This window comes from Pimephales promelas, chromosome 15 (genome assembly GCF_988280905.1).
Source record: "Pimephales promelas chromosome 15, fPimPro1.hap1.1, whole genome shotgun sequence".
Taxonomy (NCBI): domain Eukaryota; kingdom Metazoa; phylum Chordata; class Actinopteri; order Cypriniformes; family Leuciscidae; genus Pimephales; species Pimephales promelas.
In genome coordinates, this window is record NC_142783.1 from 6,973,086 (window position 1) to 6,994,028 (window position 20,943).

General features: G+C 40.9%; 1 protein-coding gene across 3 annotated transcripts in view; it reads right to left on the bottom strand.

Annotated features, from left to right (window-relative positions):
• Positions 1 to 2,287: 2,287 nt before the first annotated feature.
• The window catches only part of col12a1a (collagen, type XII, alpha 1a), a 112,811-nt gene continuing 94,155 nt past the window's right edge, over positions 2,288 to 20,943 (bottom strand). For 2 of the 3 annotated variants that reach the window (XM_039651065.2, XM_039651066.2), the window contains exons 52-64: positions 20,788 to 20,874; positions 20,303 to 20,356; positions 19,340 to 19,435; positions 18,259 to 18,312; positions 17,660 to 17,713; positions 17,388 to 17,441; positions 16,345 to 16,416; positions 16,122 to 16,157; positions 11,406 to 11,472; positions 11,138 to 11,320; positions 10,625 to 10,702; positions 6,638 to 6,808; positions 2,288 to 3,018 (exon numbers count right to left, since the gene is read on the bottom strand). In XM_039651065.2, coding sequence (XP_039506999.2) covers positions 2,873 to 3,018; positions 6,638 to 6,808; positions 10,625 to 10,702; positions 11,138 to 11,320; positions 11,406 to 11,472; positions 16,122 to 16,157; positions 16,345 to 16,416; positions 17,388 to 17,441; positions 17,660 to 17,713; positions 18,259 to 18,312; positions 19,340 to 19,435; positions 20,303 to 20,356; positions 20,788 to 20,874 — 1,152 coding nt within the window. In that variant the 3' untranslated portion in view covers positions 2,288 to 2,872. Of the gene's footprint in view, positions 3,905 to 6,637; positions 6,809 to 10,624; positions 10,703 to 11,137; positions 11,321 to 11,405; positions 11,473 to 16,121; positions 16,158 to 16,344; positions 16,417 to 17,387; positions 17,442 to 17,659; positions 17,714 to 18,258; positions 18,313 to 19,339; positions 19,436 to 20,302; positions 20,357 to 20,787; positions 20,875 to 20,943 lie in introns of all 3 variants that reach the window. The other variant, XM_039651067.2, reaches the window with a different exon arrangement.

Genomic DNA, 20,943 nt, shown 5'->3' on the forward strand with positions numbered 1-20,943 from the left:
CGCAGCCAGGCTAGTTGACAACAGCATCGGAGAGTTCAAATCTGATGGAAAAATACTGAAATGTAAGCTTTTACATGTACAGTGTCAAAGCAAGGATAGTATTGGAAACGGAGAGTTATATAATTCAGCATTCCAGACTTTTGGCAAGTTGCTAATTTTTTCTTTTATTCAGATCTCCTCAATGTTCTTTTAATGGATTTTTTTTAAGACGAGCTGTTCAGAAATGTCATGACAATGAGCCTTTAATGCGTCAAATCAATCTCAGAGCACAAACAGTGATTTCTTACCATGATTACCTGCAGTTTTAATGAAGCAGAACAAAACGGATCTTGATGAACTTCTTTGGCATTTACAAGAACATCTGTACGCCTCCACGTTATTGTTTTCTTTGGAAGTACAAATTCCACTGCTTTATGGAGGTCGCCTGAAATTGTTACCTTAAAGAGCTACTTCTTCCTGATGTAACCCCATAAAAATGGTTTTGTCCTTATAAATTAATGTATTTTGGTTCCCCATAAAACTTCAAAACTATTTTAACAATCTGAAGAAACTTTTTCCGCTATAAAGAACCTATGGTCCAATTTTAGATTAACTAATATTTAAATTAATCATTTGATACCATGCACTTATCATTTACATACAAGTTTTTAGACACACACACACATATATATATATATATATATATTTAAAAAAATACCTGTTAAACATTGACAACTTTATCCATCAAACCTGTCTCTAACCTTACACACCTCAGTGGCACCAAAAGTGTTTTGCAAGAAGAACATTGTACTTATTTTTTGTTGTTGTTGATGTAATAATATTTAAATTACCTAATTTAATTGCATGGTTATTAAAGTTTCTTCATGACACCATATATATCAATAAAGATACTTTGTTTTAAAGAGGATACCATAACATCCCTGTTATACATGAACACAGACCTTCTGATCTTGGACATGAATATTCATCAGAATATCATGAATTAATTTTCATCAATATCATTAATATGCATCAGAAAACACAACTGACCATGATTATGTACATGGCAAAATTAAATGAAAATGTAAACATATTGACTCTGCAAAGATATTTCAAATGAATGTATATGGATTATGAAAAGTTGATGCACAATATTTCGGTCTCCATATCGGTATTGGACGATGTTATCGAACATTATAAGTGTGTCTTTAAAGGGGTCATGAACTGGCTTTTTAAATGTTATTATATTGTTGTCTGAGGTCAACTTATAACGTTCGCTTGGTTTTGCATTCAAAAACATCAAAATGAACAAGTAATAGGCTATTTTGTACCCTGGTTGTGAGCCTACCTAAAAAACAGTCGGTTTTTATGGGCGTGTCGCACTGAAGACTTGGAAGTAAACACCCACTGCTGCGAGTGGAGAACAGTTTTGCATATTATAATGAGTTTCACTCACCCGTCGGTGTACGTGGGGGAAAACGTCCTATGTTGTCAAATGGCAACCGGATTCGCCCATACAGTGAAATGAAGCGAACAGACGACGATGTTTTACCTCATCAGTTGGAACGGCTTTAAAAATAAATGTTATCCATGCAGTCCTATTGGAATCCACAGGAAGCTTATGCAGCGACTGTCTTCCACAACCAGGCACTGCACAATATTCTGTATTGCTCGGTAGCGATCCAGTTTGTCATCACGAGGTAAGCATGTACATGTATGATACTTATGTGTGTAATGCGCGAATCGGTGGGCGGGGCTAAACCTGCCGTGGTGAAGCAGGCGTTGATCATCTTCTGTGGGGGTGGTGTTTTATCCTCTTTGTCCTCATAGTTCCCCACTTTTAAAAACGAGTCTTTTTAGAGGCTGTGTCAATAAAAGCTTTTATTGGACTAACAAGGACGTTTTCAGTTCTGAAACTGGATATTCTTATAATATGATGACCTCTTAGATGCCAAAAGCTCAAGGAAAATTTGATTTCTCAGTTCATCACCCCTTTAAGACATGGCTTTTAATGGTGAGACTTCTGTTATTGAAATTAGGCTCTCAAAAATTTTACAAAAATTTGGATTAAGATTTATCCGCCGATATATCGGTTATCGGCTTTCAAATATTAAGGATTATCGGTTATCGGTATCAGGCAAAATGTTCTTATCTGTGCATCCCTAATTAAAAGTTTCTTTGAATTTAACTTCATTCCATTGTAATTTGCAATTCTATCACAATCCTACATTCTACCTCAAATCGAACTCAGGAACTGAATGTCATTGTAAATGTAAAGTAAACATGAAAGAACAGATCACAACAGCAATTAAACATTTTCAGTAGTTTTATTGAAAAATGCCTCTTCTGATTCAGAAATAAATAAGAAAATAAGGCTGTGGAATTCACAATGTGCAATTCAGACATGATAAAAGCTATTCTATGTCCGTAGACTTGCAACAAATTCCAACTGCATTTCAACTGATATCACTGGGAAAAAACAACTATATTCTGATTGTAAACGTCCTTACTAAATATACAACACAGGCATGCAATTCCTCTTTTGGAGCGAGTTGGTATACAACAGATAAATATTCAGTTTAGGATAACAAAACAAAAGCCAGGTCTAAGAATCAAGGGAAGTTGAACCTTGAGAGAGATAGAGAGAGAGACTGCAGCAAGCACGTTTACACTTTGCAACTTTCAAATGTGCAAGGAATCAGTTCATAGTGTTTATAGGACATATTACTGAACAAATACAAAATGCAGTTATGTTACAAGCAAAGACACATTGTGGAACCGTCGGCAAGCACACGAGGAAATGAGAGTTGAATAATTCGCCTCTCCACTTGACTGTGTTAAATGATCAGGATTTAAATGCAGTTTTTGACAGTACAGAAGATACACTTTCCCTTTATGTTTCTATTCTTTCAGCTTCCTGTCTTGATAGCGATCTTTTTCCACGCTGGTTTCGTAAACCTGGCGACTGTGTCTCGATATCTTCCGACGGCTGGGCTGGAATGGGTACTACGTAGGTTTCAGGGTCTGGCTGGTAGGGCCCTGCTTGGAAATATTATTTGGCCAGCTGAGCATGTGCTTTTGGGTTCCAACATGTCATTTCAACTCTTCATTTATACATAGTGTAAATAATAATAATAATAAAGAAAACTTCTATATTAAACAAATACTAAATCCATTCGGCAGTTGTCCACAACTTTGCGTTGGATTTTTCCTCCTAGACTATAACTAGAACTACTCAAACATACATGTGTAAAAAGAATGCATTTGTGTAAAAATTTGCTGATCTCTGTTGAGGTATCGCACAATTCTATAAATCACAATTCAAAAAAACCCCCAGAATTAAAGAAAAACGCATACCGAAAACTTCATGTTTGCATATACTAATGGCACACACTACATTTGTAACCTGAGGGTTGCCTATCATGTATCATGGAAGGTGGAAAAATGAAACGTCAGCGCTCAGCAAGAAGCAAGTTATCAGGTGCAAGCTTGATGACTGCTGTTATCCTGTTAACTTTAGCCCACTGTGTCATCGATTTAACATTTACAAGGCACAATTAGTTTATTTACAGTCATTTCCCCACTCATAAAGAGCAACCACTGTTGAACACTGTTAACATAAACGCTCAATGTTAGTAGTTTCACATGCGTCCTCAGCAAAACGAAGCTGTTTCTTGCTGCTCTAGATGCAAACAGGCCACGGGTACGTAACCATCACTGGCTCCAGTATGATATAGTAGCGCTCAGCTGGTGTTAGTGGCAGTCCAGTCCTTTCTTTGGTTTGGTTTTGGGTTTTTTTTTTTTTTTATAGTTGGCCAGCAAATATTCAGCAATCATATCCATGGTGGTTATCCTTATTAGCTCATGAGCGAGTGCTAACATCAGGTAAGGGATCAGGCAGTCTAGATAGCATACTACGCAAAACCTGAAATGGGTTAAAGATTGGGTTAGTTCAGTGGCAAAACGACTACCTTCAAGTGTAAACATGCCGTTCTTGATAGATTAGCTATATTGTTAAGCAAACACATAGCAATCATATCATTAGTCGCTTACAATAGAGCTCTGTTCCAAACCACAGTGAGCTGCCCAGATAGACAGCATTGTAAAGAACATCTAATGCTCTTATTAATTGTGTCATTTCATCTGAATATAAACATTTTGAGGTTAAATTATCTAACTTTGTGTTTTTGGAAAATGGCAATCTGTGACAATGGATTATGTTGAACAACATAACAACATGTTTTTTGTGTACATTTGTGGACACATTCTTGATTTTAGATTTGCGAAGTTTGTCAAGTTTTTTTTAAGTGAAAAGATAAAAGTAGACCTTGGGGTAAGATGGGACAGAAGTGGCATGTTTTTCTAGTGTTATTATTTTTCAATTTATTACCTATTGTAATTCATGGGCGATATTCTTAAGGGCGAAATTTCCCATCTTACCCTATATTTCGGCAAAATGAAAAGTAATTCTAACAAAAAAAGTTGGTTTGTGTTTACTGTTTTGCCCAAATATTTGCATGTGCTTTGTATTATAATCAAGGTTTGAAATCAACTTGCCAACCCGCCAAATGCGGGTAAAAATCAACTGTGGCGAGTAACGCTGTCAAATCACAAGCCAATTTGGCGTGTTAGGCTACTTATTATGTTTAATACTCACTTTGCTGAAGGAAGTTCGTGTAAGCCAAATCCATGCAAATTTAGTGCAAAAACTCAACTATAATGCCGCCTTCACACTGGCAGTTGAAATCAGCTCCGATGCGGCTGCGAAACGACCGAAATCTCCTATGGAGATTCGCAGACCGCATGCGAATGGGTCCGAAACGGGTCCGACCGAGTGCGGTGCGAAGAAAATCGTGTCCGTTGGTCATCCGCATGCGTTCAAAAATTTGAACTCCTGCGAAAAGCTACAGACGGTTCCTATCCGACAATTCCAGCGGAAGTTGATCGTTGCTATGGTACTGATAAACAAACCTGAATTATTAACTTTTAATAAAATAAATATTGATTTTATAACGATAAGTTGTGATGTCATTTTTTATTTTCATGACTTTCTAACGTTTATAAGGGCAGTTAATACAATTAAATCAGGGTTCTCAAGTCTCACGCATTGGCCGTGAGACACACGCATTTCGACCGCTTCACACGCTCACACGCCACACTGTGTATTTCTCACGCTGAAAAGGCAATGCCAACTAAGTTGTCCTGGCTGAAAGCTTTCTAACGTTGTATACAAGGCGCAGGCAAACAAAGTGAAGTTTCCTGCCGCCAGCGCGTATCTCCGCCAGATTGCGTTCGTTACTAGGCAACATACTGTATATGCGCGCTGCGTGCACCACTGATCTATACATGACATGTCATTCAGTAGCGCGAACACACGGGAATGGACGGAACATCCTCGGCCACCGTACGTTCGTTACTAGGTAACCAACAACATCGCGCGAACACATGTGCCGTGATGGAGAAGAAGGTAAGTTGGAAGAAGCTCGTCTAACATTTTTGGGCTAGAACATTTAATATGTAGCCCATCGTACATTATTATTGATGCAGTCAAAAACTCTACAACTACTTTGCAACCAGGCTCAGTTTGGCTATCTTACGTTATCTGAAACTAAGAGAAATGTTAGTGGGTATGGAAAGGAATGAAGATTTACTGATTTTATTTTAAATTATATTATACTGTAATATTAATAGTCTTTCTAGTTACATTAAGGATGTATTACAGCAGATTGCTCTCTGGGTAATATTTAATCATTGTCATAATGTTGCATTTGTATTTTTCAAAGATGTCAGGAAAAAAGCAGAAAGATATTTTGTCATTTTGGGCACCAAAGGGTAAGCCCCCTAAAAAGGTTGCCAGATTAGAGGAGGAGACAGTGGAAGAGGTGGTGCACTCTAATCTGTCCATTTGTTCTCAATGTCCCACCACACAATAAATCATTCGTCTAGATAGAAGACGCATTCAAAAATCAAAATGCAATTTTTAAAGATTTGTTTGAAACTGTTTGGAGCAATTTGTTATATTTTTGGTTAGCTATATTTAACTGCATTAAAGAGTATTTGATGTGATGAATTGCTCTGTCATTTATCAGATTTACTAATTGTTATAATTTTAATTTGTTCTGGTTAATTATGAACGATGGGTAAAATTGGGGGCGGGGATGGGTGGGGCGGGGCTTCATTATGGCTCCTCCCCTAACCGCGTGTGATCTCACTCCAAGCTTTTGCTCAAACTTGAGAACCCTGTTAAATTGAAGGTAGACATTGAACTATTGACCACTATATCACATTTTTTAGCCGACCTGACATGTCAACGTCCTGGGCAACTTTCCTCACGCAGCATAACCCTAATCAGAGAGATCATACAGAACTGACAGAATCAAACTTTAATCTCTCCGCCATTTTTGTTCTACCCGCGTCCGACGCTTTTCACTGTGTAGTACGACGTCCGTTGGGAACGTATTGCGTATTACGGAGCTGATTTCAACTGCCAGTGTGAAGGCGGCGTAAATTTCAATGGAAGCATTGCTATTTGTGTCGTTGCCTATGAAGAGTGTTGGTTCAGATGTTCACTCAGGATGTTTCTTTAGAAGGTAAACCCCTTGACGAGCTCACTAGGTTTGGGAACAGAGCTTTTCAATCAACCGTCTTATAACCGTACCTGGGTAACCTTGTCCGTTGTACGGCATGCCGACACACTGGGAGGAGTCGCAGTATCCTGGAGGTCCAGGCGGTCCTCTGACTCCAGGTCCACCCTGCCGCCCTGGTGGGCCACGGGGCCCAGCTGAGCCTGAGGGACCAGGGGGCCCGGTCTGAGACTGCCCTGGTGGCCCTGGAAAAAAAACAGGCAGAGGAGGTGTAAGAAAGCGTCCTTCAGTTTTCGCCTCTAGGTTTTCTCTGGATGTGGGAGGTGAACGCTGATTTCAAGCACTGTAATTTAAATATTTTGACTGTTTAATTAAAAGGAACACCCCCCCCCCCCCCCTTCTGTCTAGACGGTATAAACCGAACTGGAATGCTATCCCTCGACTCGACTCTCGCTCTTGTGCTCTCTGATGTCAGCACATGTGTTGCCAATAAAGCCTCCACAGAAAATCACAAGGCAAACTACAAACAGTGAGTCACCGCAAGCTTCCTCCTACTGTACGTATACGACGGCTGTGTATTTCATTCACAGAGAGCTCTTGGCATTGTTTCCACTTCTTTACACTTTTCTGCGAGAGGCTCGGTCTTGCAAATGCTGGATAGCAATTGAACATGTCCTCCTGCAGAAAATTGTTGAACAGAGTGTTGTTGGAGTTACCATGGAGCCGATAATTCATTCAGGCCCTTTGTGTTGCGCTGGGATGACTGTTTTGAGAGTGACTGAGCTCAAAACTTGTCTGTACAAATTCCCTCTAATAATAACTGGATTACTTTGATCTTCTGATCGTGGCTCAGCATGGAAACTACCATTTCGGCCAACTTTGCTTCTTATGATAATGGAAGCGCCTTGTTTACTGAAAATGTAATTATTTCCAGGCTTTTGTGTTTATTAGGTATCTGATTATTATTATTATAACTTCTGTGACAACTTCTGCATGGGCCCCTAACAGGCAAGGGGTTTAAAAGACAATTAAAGAGCCCCATCATGGATTTTTGAAAATGACTGTTCATATGGTGTGGAATATAGCTCTAAGGGAATGAAAACATCCTGCTGATTATATTATATCTGAAAGTGCACTGTATATAAAGTTATTGTCTTTCAAAAGACAATAAAGTTTTTTTAAAATGAGTCATTAGCTGTTACATCGTGACGCAGAGAGGTCATTGGCCACGCTCGGTTACTGCGCGCGCAGACGGAAGTGTAAACTTGAAGTCTACACATTCAAATACTTCATCATAGCATCATGTCGAGAAGACGCTGTGTTCTACAATGCAAAGATAGTTCAGCCACTTGGTTTTCATTTACCAGGAACGAGCATGTGAAGAATCGGTGGTTAGAGTTCATATTTGCAACGATACCACAACAAATTGTGTTCTCATCATTTTAATTACGAATCGTTCAAAAACATAAATGAATTCAAATGTGGATTCGCAAGCGGTTGTTCCTGAATAGAGTTGTGACGTTCGCGAACGAACCAATTCTTTTGAACGGCTCATAAACATGAACGATGGGAGCCGAGTCGCGGCTGGAGGGGAGCCGTTCATTCTGTCGTTCTTTTTTTCCTATGCGTGTTTTACACAGATGCACACAAATTAGCTCCTCGGTTAAAGGGGAAGGGCGTGTGCATCTTTTACTCTTACGTTATCTTTTAACCCTACGTGCCTATGTCATTGGGTAGGAGCGGAGCCAAAACTTGTGCACGCTGCCATCACATGGTTACTCCAGTTTAAAAAAAGCCATAAAGTAAGGAACTGCTTGTATTTATTTACATTTCATTTTGTGTTCATGTTATTGTATCTACAGTATATATGTATACAACTTTAAATATATTTTGTTTTTTTTTATCAAAATGTTCTTGTGGTATTGTATGAATAACATAAGTCAACAGCTTTACACATACACACACTTTGTACTAGAGGTAAATCCAAAATAGTGATGTCACTTTCTAAGCAGAGGGATGTTGTGCAACCCTATGGAATATAGTCCACATATGACAAATGAGGTAATAATCAATATTTCAGAATAATTAAAACTCAGATATTGATGTGTGATATCTGAGTTTGAATTATTTGACTACAAATCTCACCTCATCATTCCTCCCAGTGATTATACTAAATATTTAAAAAGAGCCAAAAGAACCATTCTTTTGAACGGCTCTTTGAAAGGAACGGATCGCCAAGATCCGGATCCCCTCAAAGAGCCATAAATCCCATCACTATTCCTGAAGGAGGGCTCAGTAATATATGCCCAGCATATATGGATCAGCTTCCTCCTTTGAATCACAACCTGTAAGTATTATTAATAATTGTTGCTTTTATGGGTTTTGAACGGTTTTGTAGCGTCGGGACGCGAGGAGGGAAGGTGCAATAAGTATGTGTGTGCGTGTGTGTGTGTGTGTGTGTGTGTAAGTAACGCTCAGCGCAGCTTCTAGGTCTCCAATGTCAATTTTTTTTAAATATGTGAAATGTTTGTCGCTGTTATTGGAGTTGTCATAAAGAATAGAGTGTCTTGTAGTACTGCAGTGCTTTATCAATATGTTTATGCATTATGCTAACAAACAATAACAGACTGGGTCTGTCATCTGACCAATCACCGCCGATTAGAGTCACGCAAAGCAGTGGTTTGGAAAAATGAGTCGTTGTACGAATCATTTGGGAGTCGGTGAGCAAATCAGTTAAAAATAAATGCATGTTATAAGATAGTTACATTAGTTAATGCAATGTGAACTAACATGAACAAACAATGAACAGCTGGATTTTTATTAACTAACATTAACAAAGTGATTAACAGATACTGTAATGTGTTACTCATTGTTAGTTCATGTTAGTGTTAATTAATGTACCTTATTGTAAAGTGTTACTGTAGAATGTATAAAGTGGACCACTGAAATAAAGTGTAACCAACGACACTATTGTTTTTTTGTAGAGCAGCTTTTGAAGTGGTTTCCTGACTGATCTTTGCAACATTTACACATTTATCAAACTATATTAAATCAACATTGAACTAGATTGAGCTGATTAATGACACTATTGTCTTCTGTAGAGATGCTTATAGGAACATTGAATTTGTACTGAATTTGCAACATTGACACTTGTTATTTTCCTCTTTATTTTGGTGACGCTTATTTGAAAAAAATCTGTGTTCTATAAAGTGTTATATAAATAAACTTCAGAAGAAAAGACATGGCACTGTAAATCGGGCCACGCTGTGGAATCTAGGAATGCTAATCATAAGCGGATGTACCCGATTCTGATTTCACTTTATGGTTCTGTTAACGCTGCTTTAAGTAATTTTGAGCAAGAAAGAATTGCCAGTGTTAACAATTGTTAACAACAATTCTAATTGAATTCACTACCAGTCAGATTATGAGATTATTTTAACTGAACAGTAATCACGAATCATTTTGACTAATGATTCACAAAAATAAGCTAACACAAATAAGCATCCTGATTGCCATGACAATCAGGATGCACTGGTGCTTTAAAATGCAGTGTTTTATCCACATCACCTGAGGAACACAGACTCAAAAATGATTTGTCTGAATTTTGCTACAGGCCTATTGACGCAAACACTTCTGCTGACTACCTTTTCAAACTCTAAAGGTTCTCTTAATCCCAACTGCCACAACACAGTTTGATGAGGGGTTAGCACACTTTTGAGCCAACCTATCCAAACAATCCAGAGGAAAAAAAGTTGTTCCTGATCGTCTGGAAAAACTAATACCATCAGTTGCGTAACAGACCATTCATTTCGTAATGATTCATCATCAAGTTCATCTGTCATGCCTAAATACTCTCAGAACGATAAACATTGTGATATGGAAATTACCCAACGTAGAAAATCACAGTTGTTAAATACATGTTAACGATCATTAGAAGTGGTTCCATTAATCAGGAGGTTTTGGATAGGCTGAAAGACAAGTGTGTGCACAAACTCTGGATATAATTAGCAGTGAAATGGAGCGGTTAAAGCGAGGTGGCGTTAGGTTGCACGAAGACATACCAGGAGGTCCAGGTAATCCTCTCTGTCCTCGAGTGCCAATGCCTGGACTTCCTCGTTCACCCTTCTCTCCCGGCAATCCTAGGATGTTATGGGTAAATGCATTAAAAAAATTTATACCATATGTGACTGATTGGCAGTAACGTCAATCACCAAGGCTATACATCTGGATGATTTTAAGGAAAAATGCTAGACAATCTATTACAATCATGTGCAGCAAAGATTTCTCTCAGTTTTTTTGGCAAATTTTAGTTGGGGAAAAAATTATTACAATTCAATGATCTACTTTACAAAACTTACACAACAAAACTATCAACACTTTTGGAGATAATGTCAACCGTGTGCAAACCTTGGCACCACAATGCTAGGGTGGTGAAAAGAGGTTTGTGGCTTCCCAGCTTCAAGTTTCTATGATAGTCTGGTCTCTTTCAGTGTATATCAATGTTTTATCCACCAAGCCAAAGTCTGAAAGCTTTATTTTGTCATCTTTAAAAAGAATGTGACGTGCGTCCATACCTCTTTCTCCTGGAGACCCTGGAAGACCTTGGTTTCCTGGAAACCCGTTTGGTCCGGGCTGACCTGGCTCTCCACGGGCTCCCTGGTTGCCAGGTGGGCCTGGAGGACCGGAAGGACCGGGGCTATTGCTCCTGTAGTTACTGGGGATCTGGTTCAGCATATTATCAATTCTGCTCATTTGTCCTATAAGCACATCAAACATTTTCATTTTTAACACAGACAAACCCATTAGCAAATTAATAAAGAGGCAGAGGCAGAGGCGGCTTACTGCTGACTAGTTGTTCGCAAACTTGTCTTGCTACTGTGCGCATCATATTCTGTGACGCAGTATCTCCCTGGAAAACAGAAAACAGCAAACGTGATTTTTACATTTTCTGAAGAAATGTGAGGTGTGTTTGCTCATGCAAAAGCATTTTTGCGGCAGCAACGTTAACGAGTTACTCTTTGCATGCAAAAAAGAAGTGTCTTAAATGTGCATTTTTGGTGTACTTCAAATCTTAAAAAGTAGATTTTTAATAAACTGTATTTGCAGATAATATAACATTACACCTAAGGGTGTGTTCAAACTTGGCATGTTAGGTTTTAATAAAATAAACCCTGGTGCGATTGCTCTGTTAGAGTGGTTTATTTGCATAAGAGCTGCCATGTGAACCCTGGTGACGAGAACGAGCGGGAACGAGATGCTGTAAAGATGTGACCCAAAAAAGGACAGAATGCAAGCATAGGTCAGTCACTACAACGTAGGTCATGACTGTCCAATAGGAATCTAGAGAGGCCAATCTACTTTGAGTGAAACTAAAACAAGCCAATGCACATTGGCATGCAATCATTTGCATCAGCTGTGCAGCCTCGCAGCGCGGGCATTTAACGAGCATCTGTTGCGATTGCACAGTAGCTTTTTGCTTCGGAGCCAAGCACATCGTATGCTGAACAGAGTGAATTTGAGAACAAGCCTCTTCTGGATCTCTCCACTTTGGTGCGGGCGTGACGGCACAGCAGCGCGAGCGGTCTTTTTTTCTCTCTCTCTTCTTTGTTTGTTGTTTTAAAACTGACCAAACTAAAAAGCTGTTCTCACGGCTGGTAAGGTGCGCAATTAAGTCGCTCAATGGCTGTTTTCACGGCTGGTAAGACCAGCGAGAAAGAACAGCACACAGACTGGAGCACCAGGAGCACCCCTGCGTGCACCAAGGAGAACAGTCTCTAAAAGAGCATACAAAGTCAGTTCGCATCTTTTTCAAGATGATGTTCTATCTGTGAGTTCCTGGGGTCACGGGATGGTCACGCGCGCTGCCTGGTGTGTGTGGGTCATGCTCAGCTCAGGCAGCGCTCGTGGATGAGTCATGTACCCATTGTGGGAAGATTACCATCTCGGAGCTGAGGTTGAGACTCTTGTTCCTGCAAAGGGGCGGAGTCCCCGTGCCTCTGCCTCATTCCAATCCTCCCTAGAGGGTTGCTACGGGCAGTGATGTAGGTGACCTGAGGATTACTGTGAGCGTGCTTCCTTTGGGGAAACAGCCCCCTTGGAACCCTCACCCCTTCTCATGCTCCACAGCCAGTAGAGCTACCAACTGAACGCGATGGACCATCCTCGAGGTGTGTACTAGTCGTTTCGTGTGGTGCGCCCCACGACGACCAAATGACGATCGCTGCATTGGAGGGAGTGACAGAAGTCTCTGTCGACGATGGCTCAGACCCTCTGCCTCCTTCTGGTGTGCCAGCGGTGCTCGAGTCGGACCCGGAGATGATGCCCATGCTTTCCCGGGCCGCCAACAGGATCGGGCTTGTGTGGAACCCTCCACCTTGTCCCGAGCCCTCGAGGATGATTGGTATCTCGGGGTGGCGCGTGCTGGTTCTCAGCAACCGATTCCAGTGCCTTTCTTCGCAGAAGTGCATGAGGAGCTCACAGGGACGTGGACGGCACCTTTCACTGCCAGACACCGTTCTGGTGGCTCCTCCTCCCTTGCCACCCTTGATGGCGGGGCAGCTATGGGATACACACGTATCCCGCCAGTGGAACGGGCCGTTGCAATGCGGCTGTTCCCTAACTCCACTTGGCGTGGAGAACCGTGTCTTCCTTCCTGGGCCTGTAAGTATTCGTCGGACCTAACCGGCAAGGCTTACAAGACCTGTGGGGAAGCTGGCTCTGCCATACACACTATGGAGTTACTGCAGGTCCATCAGGCTAAAGCACTGAAGGTCCTGCACGAGGGTGGCCATGATCCACAAGTTCTCCAGGAACTTTGCATCGTGACGGACCTCGCGCTTCATGCAACGAAGGTTACCGCATTATCAGTGGGTCGTGCGAGGTCCAAACTAGTGGTCCAGGAACTCCATCTCTGGTTGTGTCTGGCCGACATGCGGGAGACCGACAAGCTCCGGTTCCTTAACTCCCCCGTGTCCCAGACTGGCTTCTTTGGCGACGTGAACTTTGCCCAGCAGAGATCGCAGTCCTACTGGCAAAGGACGCGATAGAGCCGGTCCCTCCAGCCAATATGAGGTCAGGGCACTATAGTCCCGATCTTGACGGGACTATACGACCGATCTTGGATCTGAGAGTTTTGAATCGGAGCCTCCACAAGCTACTAGCGGTGTAACGAGACGCCTTTCTCACGAAACAAGACCGGACACGAGATTGGGTTCACGAGAACGAGACGAGATTTTTGCACAATTTTTCAGAAATCCTCAATGACTAAATTCATGACTGGAAAAATAGTGTGCATTTTGCAATCTTTAATGCTTAACTAATAATGCACTAATGCATGTCATTTCAGGTCTACTTTATGTGTATGAATGATCAAATGCATTGAAAGGAAACAATATACAAGCACTGTAAAAGGTTTTTATTGACTGGCTTTTCTCCTGTTAGATTTCACATGGGTCTCTTCAGACCTTACTGTACATTTTCAGAACTTCCAGAATTTCTGATTGAGGCGGTGTGTGACCTCCTAACTGAACTCATTGAAGTCTGAAGTGCAAACAATAAGTGCAAGTGCAACCATAATCAAAGTTAGCACACAGACTCTTTATAATTGTTTTGAAATTGCTATTTTATTTTGTACCGGCAGTTACAGGGTTAATGCAGCGATTTCGGAAATGGTAGAGAGAAACGAGGCTGGTGTGTTTGTCTCTATGTTGTTCTTATGTTCCGATTATAACATACTGGACGCGTCCGCACGAGCGCGGTAAAAATGACAAGTTGGGTGCGCAAGACAACGTTTCACATGACATGGCTGTGTAAAGCTTTTTTTGTGACAGCGCGCGGTGCCGTTTTACTTTCAAATTGGTGATCGCGCGCACTCTGTGTATAGGGAGCAGCAGTGCTGAGCGTGCATCATACAAGATAAGACATTTATCAGATGTTTAGTCTATCTTGCGCAACGAATCCTCCGCCATCGTCAGGCGATCAGTGAACTGTGATTCGTGCTGCACTGATTGCAAAGGCAACTCGCAATGGATGAGCAGAGCAATTTTACATTAGTTTATAATGTTATTATTTATTATAAAAACAGCAAAACGATAAATGGTAAATGGTAAATGGACTGCATTTATATAGCGCCTTCATAGACCTAATGGCCACCAAAGCGCTTTACATTTGCCTCACATTCACCCATTCATACACTCATTCATACACCGACGGCGGTGTCAGCCATGCAAGGCACCATCCAGCTCGTCGGGAGCAGCTGGGGTTAGGTGTCTTGCTCATGGACACCTCGACACTTGGTCAGGTGGAACCAAAGATTGAACCACCAACCTTTTGGTCCGTAGACAACCCACATGAACCACTGAGCCACTGTCGCCCCTGTCGACTACTGTCGATAGTTTAAGCGAATGTGAGTGTACAGTAGCGGTGGAATATTGTAATCTCACCCTCCCGCTCAGTCATGGCGATATCGTGAGACAGCTTTTCACTCAACGGGAAATCTCGTCATGTTTTAGTCTCGCGAGATCTCGTGGCACGATATCTCGTCACACCCCTATAAGCTGCCATTCAAAATGCTCACGCAGAGATGCATTTTCGAATGCATCCGTCCTAGAGATTGTTTTGCAGCAATCGACCTAAAGGCCACGTACTTTCATGTCTCGATTCTTCCTCGACACAGGCCGTTCCTACGCTTTGTGCTCAATGGTCGAGCATTTCAGTATTCGCGGGGCCTGCGCAAATATTTATTTCCCCCAGTGAGCCTACTTGCACAGACACTGTGCAAAGTCAGGGAGGACAGGGATCAGGTCCTTCTGGTGGCTCCCTATTGGCCCACCCGGGCTTGGTTCCCAGGACTCATGGTCCTTGTGACAGTCCCTCCCTGGCCCATTCCTCTGAGGAAGGATTTTCTGACTCAGAGACGGGTCCCTTTATGGCACCCACGTCCAGACCTCTGGAAACTCCATGTCTGGTCCCTGGACGGGACGCAGAGGTTCTAGGTGACTTATCCCGAGAGGTACTTAACACCATCACTTCAGCTCGGGCGGCGTCCACAAGACGTGTTTACGCCCTGAAGTGGAACCTATTCGTTGAGTGGCGTTCTTCTCGCCAAGAAGACCCCCGAAGATTTCCGATAGGGTCTTTGCTGTCTGATAGGGTCTTTGCGATAGCTTTCCTTCTCCATATGATAACCCTCATTCCCTGAGGGAGAGAATGGAGATGTAGGTCCCGTCGCCACATCTGCTGCCGCCCGCCTGGGTGGCCAGCTTTTTCAGGCTTGGCTCCTAGAGAATGTGAACACTAAGCAGATCAGGACAGGACTAAATGGTTTTGGGTTTTTTTTTTTGGTCTGGACCAAATGAACCAAGTGAACTGAACCACAAGTGTGAACACACCCTTAAAGTCACGTTTTAATGAAGTACACTTAAGTATTGCCTAACGTATTAAAGCACTTGATTATAAATTTAATTTTAGTGTGTTATTCAGTATTGCATTTAAAGTTAGTATATTTTAAATCTACTTAAAAGGCACTCGTGTGATGAAGAGTGTAAAAGTGACACCTACCCTTTCACCCTTCTCTCCTTTCATGCCAACAGCTCCCTGTGATTGAAAGAAGAGAAAAGATGAGTCAGAAATCACTCAGATCAGATCTGTAGCTAATGACCATATGTTTGGTTATATTCCCTGGCACACATATTCATATATGTTTTTTGATTATTGAATTTATTTATATAACTTTAAAACAAGTAAATGAGAATTAATATGAGCCATTTGAACATGTACATACAGGGAGGCCAGTGTCTCCAGGTTTTCCGGATTTTCCTGTGATTCCTGGCATTCCAGGTGATCCCGGTTGTCCCTAAAAATATGGATCGTAGTCAGTAAGAATGACTCAGTGTCTGATATACAGCCTGAACTGACAATACCAACTCATTCACAATCACTAACACAGAGAGCCAGCATCGAGCTGACCTTAAATAAACCGTGTGCATGAATTAGTGACTCCAAGTGACTCCAAATCTGACACTTTATTTTCAGATGACATTGTTATAATGTAATAACATAATAATAATATATAGACTACATGTACTTAGGGTTAAGGTTAAGTGTCAGTTGATTGTAATAATGCAAAATTTACTGTTATTACTATAGTAAGATATGTAACATGCAAAACTATGTCAAGTCAAGTCACGTTTATTTATAGAGCTGTGGAGAAAACAATATGTCATCGTCCAGCTCAGCTCAGCTCAGTTCTCATGTAGTGGTGTCAATGCTGACAGATCAATATTATTGTTGAATATTAAATTAAATTAAATGTTAAATTTAATGTCCACACTTTAATGTCCCCAATATCACCTTAAAATAAAGCCTTACCCCAAAAAGCATTCTAGAAAATATTTTTTGTGAATAAAACAAAGGTTATTGGAGAATATTTTACAAGAAAATACTACTTCAGTCTTTCCATTTCAATATTTCACATTTAATTCATTGTTACTTGCTGTTTCCTCGTCACTTTTTTGGCAAATTTTCTAAAAATTTTTGAGTGAAAATTGTCACTACACCAAATTTCCATCTCCAGCGTTGTTGGATATTTAAGCCATAATAAAAGTGTACATATCATTGCATTATATTACAAAAATTCTTATTTTAATGTTTGAAATGATTTCCTTGCAGATCACAAATGCAGTGATCTGCAAGGAAATTTAAGTTCACAAAAGGAAGAACGGGTCATTTGATGTACGCGCTGTTTGGCAGATACTTCATCTGACTTCTCAGTCTACATGACAGTCTCGCAATCTTCAGATATTCAAAAGCTTCCACATTACATACCATTGGTCCCGATGGACCTCTTGGTCCAGATGGGCCTTCATTTCCTGGCTGACCCTGAACAAAAACATATGTCATCATGAACTGTATAAGATGCAGAGCTAATAGAATCAGCAAAGATTTGTTCAATCTTGGAGAGGATTTACCTCTGGGAGAGGTTTAAATACACCCTTGAGATGGGCCTATCACAACCGACTAACTCGGTCTGACAAGAGAACGAGACTGAAAACATGCACTATCAAACCAGTTCAAGGTGCACGTCAAAAACTTCTTACCCTTGCACCAGAAGGTCCAACAGGGCCGGGTGGACCTGGAGCGCCAACAGGGCCCTTGGAAGAAGGAAAAATACTTAGTGTCATTCATCATACAGTGGTTGTTTCAAACAACCATGGAGCTGTTCGTGGATCAAACCTGAGCAATTTCAAATATTGTCAGGATATGACTAAACTCAACCTTTCCATGGAAGAGAAGGAAGGTATGTACAAATAAACTTATTGCAAAGTAATGCCTTCATCCTGTACAGGAATAAGAGCAGACATTTGTGTTTCTGTCTGTGTATTTCTTTTGGAAGTCAAAATTAAAATGACGTAATGATGAAGGTGTTCGCAAAAGTTCTGCTCTGTTTTGTTAAGCGATGTGCACTTGCGTTGTGCCTGCCAATTGTTCAGTGCTTTAATAGGTAATGTTAAGTGTGGTGTAATTTTCTGAGCTTAAGCATTGATCCAATCATAAAGCCGCCATTTATCTGATAAGCAGATTAAATGTCCTGAACACTGTTCATGAAACCTTTCAGAATCCAACACAGATGCGCACCACAATTTACTAGATTTCACAAGCCACTTAAAAACAGCAGCTCAAAGAAAAGAGCACTTACTCGCTGTCCAGTTAAACCGGAGTCACCGGCGTCTCCCTTAGGTCCGGGTCGGCCCTGAAAACAGAAGAAATGAAGCAAGAGTTCACACTCATTCCTCTGTTACATGACATTAAAAGGAATTTACAACTCAGCTGTATGTGGATGACAGGGGGATTAGTTTAATAAATGGGTCCGAAGCTTTTAGTCATAAATTAAGACTCGCACTACAGTATATAGTACTGCAGCCAGACAGGGCCATGATTTTAAGGTCAGAAGAAAGAGAAACAAAAAACACTTTCCACAAACAGAGTAGAAATTGGTGTCGCTTAAGCAGAAATATGACATAACATAAAAACAGAATACAAATGTGATGCATAAAAGGTAGCTAGTTTTAAACAAATTAACCTGCATTTTTTCATTTGAGCATTTTTGTTCATTCAAATCAATGTATAAAAATAAGTTATTGCCTTATTTTTATTTTAGAAACATTTTCTTAAAGGTAACAATAACACTGTAAGAGGCTTAAGAAAGATCCTAAGAACTCTTTACATTGACCTAATTTTCTGGATTTCTCTGTTTTCACTGTTATACGGTAGGAGGAGGAGAAGCAGAAACAAGCGATAGCATTTGTAAGCAGATGCGCATGTAATATAACGTGATCATCGACACTGAAGAGCATAAATCAAAACCGCCTAATGTTATTGACTGAAATGTTGATCCAAGATGAACTATAAGACTGTGGAGCTTTGCGGGTGGTGATGGACTCGATCTATTTCATCTACTGTATGTTTTGATCATCGGTATGAATCCGATATGGATGTAGTGTTGCGTTTTTCTCAGATTTTTGCTTTTTTTATGAAACTTGCCCACATTCAAATGTTGATTAAAAAAATAATGCATTAGGGTGGAATAAAACTTCTTCTTTTTTTTAAAGGAGAGGGTCTGTTCTTTCTTTTGATATATTGCATGGTCAGATATTCGTACAACAAAATATTGAAATTTTAGTGAAAATTATCAAAAATGCTGGCTTTTTTTTTTCAAAAACACTGGTGTGGAAAGGGCGATACAATATTTCACAATGCAAAGTTTGCGTTTTACTTACTGGTTCACCAGGAATAGACAATCCATTAGGGCCCTGTGGGCCTGGAGGTCCCATCTGACCTGGTGCACCCTGCTCCCCACGTGGGCCCATTGAACCCTGAAATAAATGGGTTAAAATCCCGTTCATTTATCCAGTTAAACACTCTAGGAAGAAGTGCTAAGAGAGAAACTGGTTCTCTACGATATTGATGGAGTAACCTGTTGAAGTATCTGATCATTTGGCATTAAATCTAGCCTGACTTCGTCATACTCATATTCTTGTCGGAATATGAGTCTGAAACTGCTCCGTAGGGCTTTGATTATGAGGCGTGTCTTAACCGAACCAGGAAAAAAAAAAAAACTCTGCACTCAATTGGATAGTCAGTAAACCTACAACCAATCAGAGCAACGCAGTAAGTCAACTACTTTGCATACAGTTGTCAACTACAGAACTTACTTATTTTAGAAGTTAAATAACGAGTGTTGCTTCTTTTACTTACTCCTCTATGAGTGCGACCAAAGGAGAAACAACAACGTGTGGTTAGTGACCGTCGGAGCCAGCTGATAAGTAACACTTTTGCCGAATCATGTAGGAAGGACGGCAAAAATATCTTTCCGATCGACAAATGCCTTGATTGCAGTTCTCTGTTTGTCTATTAAAATGAATCGATTTTTTTTTACAACAGACGTGACAGCGGAATCTATACATCTCAATTCTCCAGCTGCAGTCATCTCTGAGGGAAACCAGTTAAGCGCTCTTTGATAACGTGATGATTACGTCCTTGCAGATCATCTGTCCATCATCGTATAAAGCCCGCCCTGGCAATTTGATTGGCCCGAACGTTTTTTTGCCTGATAATAATTACTCCTCAATGGATTGAGTCCAGACCGAACTTCCCGACCAAAAAATGTTGTGGGCGGAGTTCGGGCTGGCATCCAGGCTACATTAAATGAGCAGGCCATTTCAGAAGAAGGATGAGCTTACCGTGGGGCCAGACTCTCCTCTCTCACCCCGTGGGCCTTTTGTACCAGGACCACCCTGAATAAAAAAAGAAAAGAGGGATGCATAGAATCTTAGTGGCAGTGGATTTCAAAGGATTCATTATTTTAAAACGGCTCTAAAGGTATGTTTCTAAATGCACACGTCCAAGGCCTACCCAGTGGGCTCTGACCTATAAGCGAATCCATGAGTAAGTCACTAGTCATTAGCTCACGCTGTGCCGTTAACCATCGGTGATCCCAGATGTTCAATCCATGCATAATGATGTAGAGAGAAGAGGCCCCATAATCATATTCCTGAGCTTAATGTAAAGAGCAGGGCTGAAATTACAGCGCTGAGGCTTTGGGGAAAATATCCCACCATCCCTGAACTCTGGACCTTTTCGTCCCCATCATCAGAAGTGAGATTTGCAGCGGTAGCATGATGACTTCAGAGACAGGAGAAACGTCAGGGGACTCTAATGATCTTACCGGAGGGCCCGCTGGGCCTGGAGGACCGATGCTGTCCTGAGCACATGTGCAGGAGTGAGGAAGAGCGGGACATTTGGCTTCTTCTCGCTACAGAGATGAAGATATAAATCAAACACTGCTGAAAACACTAAACAGTTTGTTTTTTTTAAAGCAAAA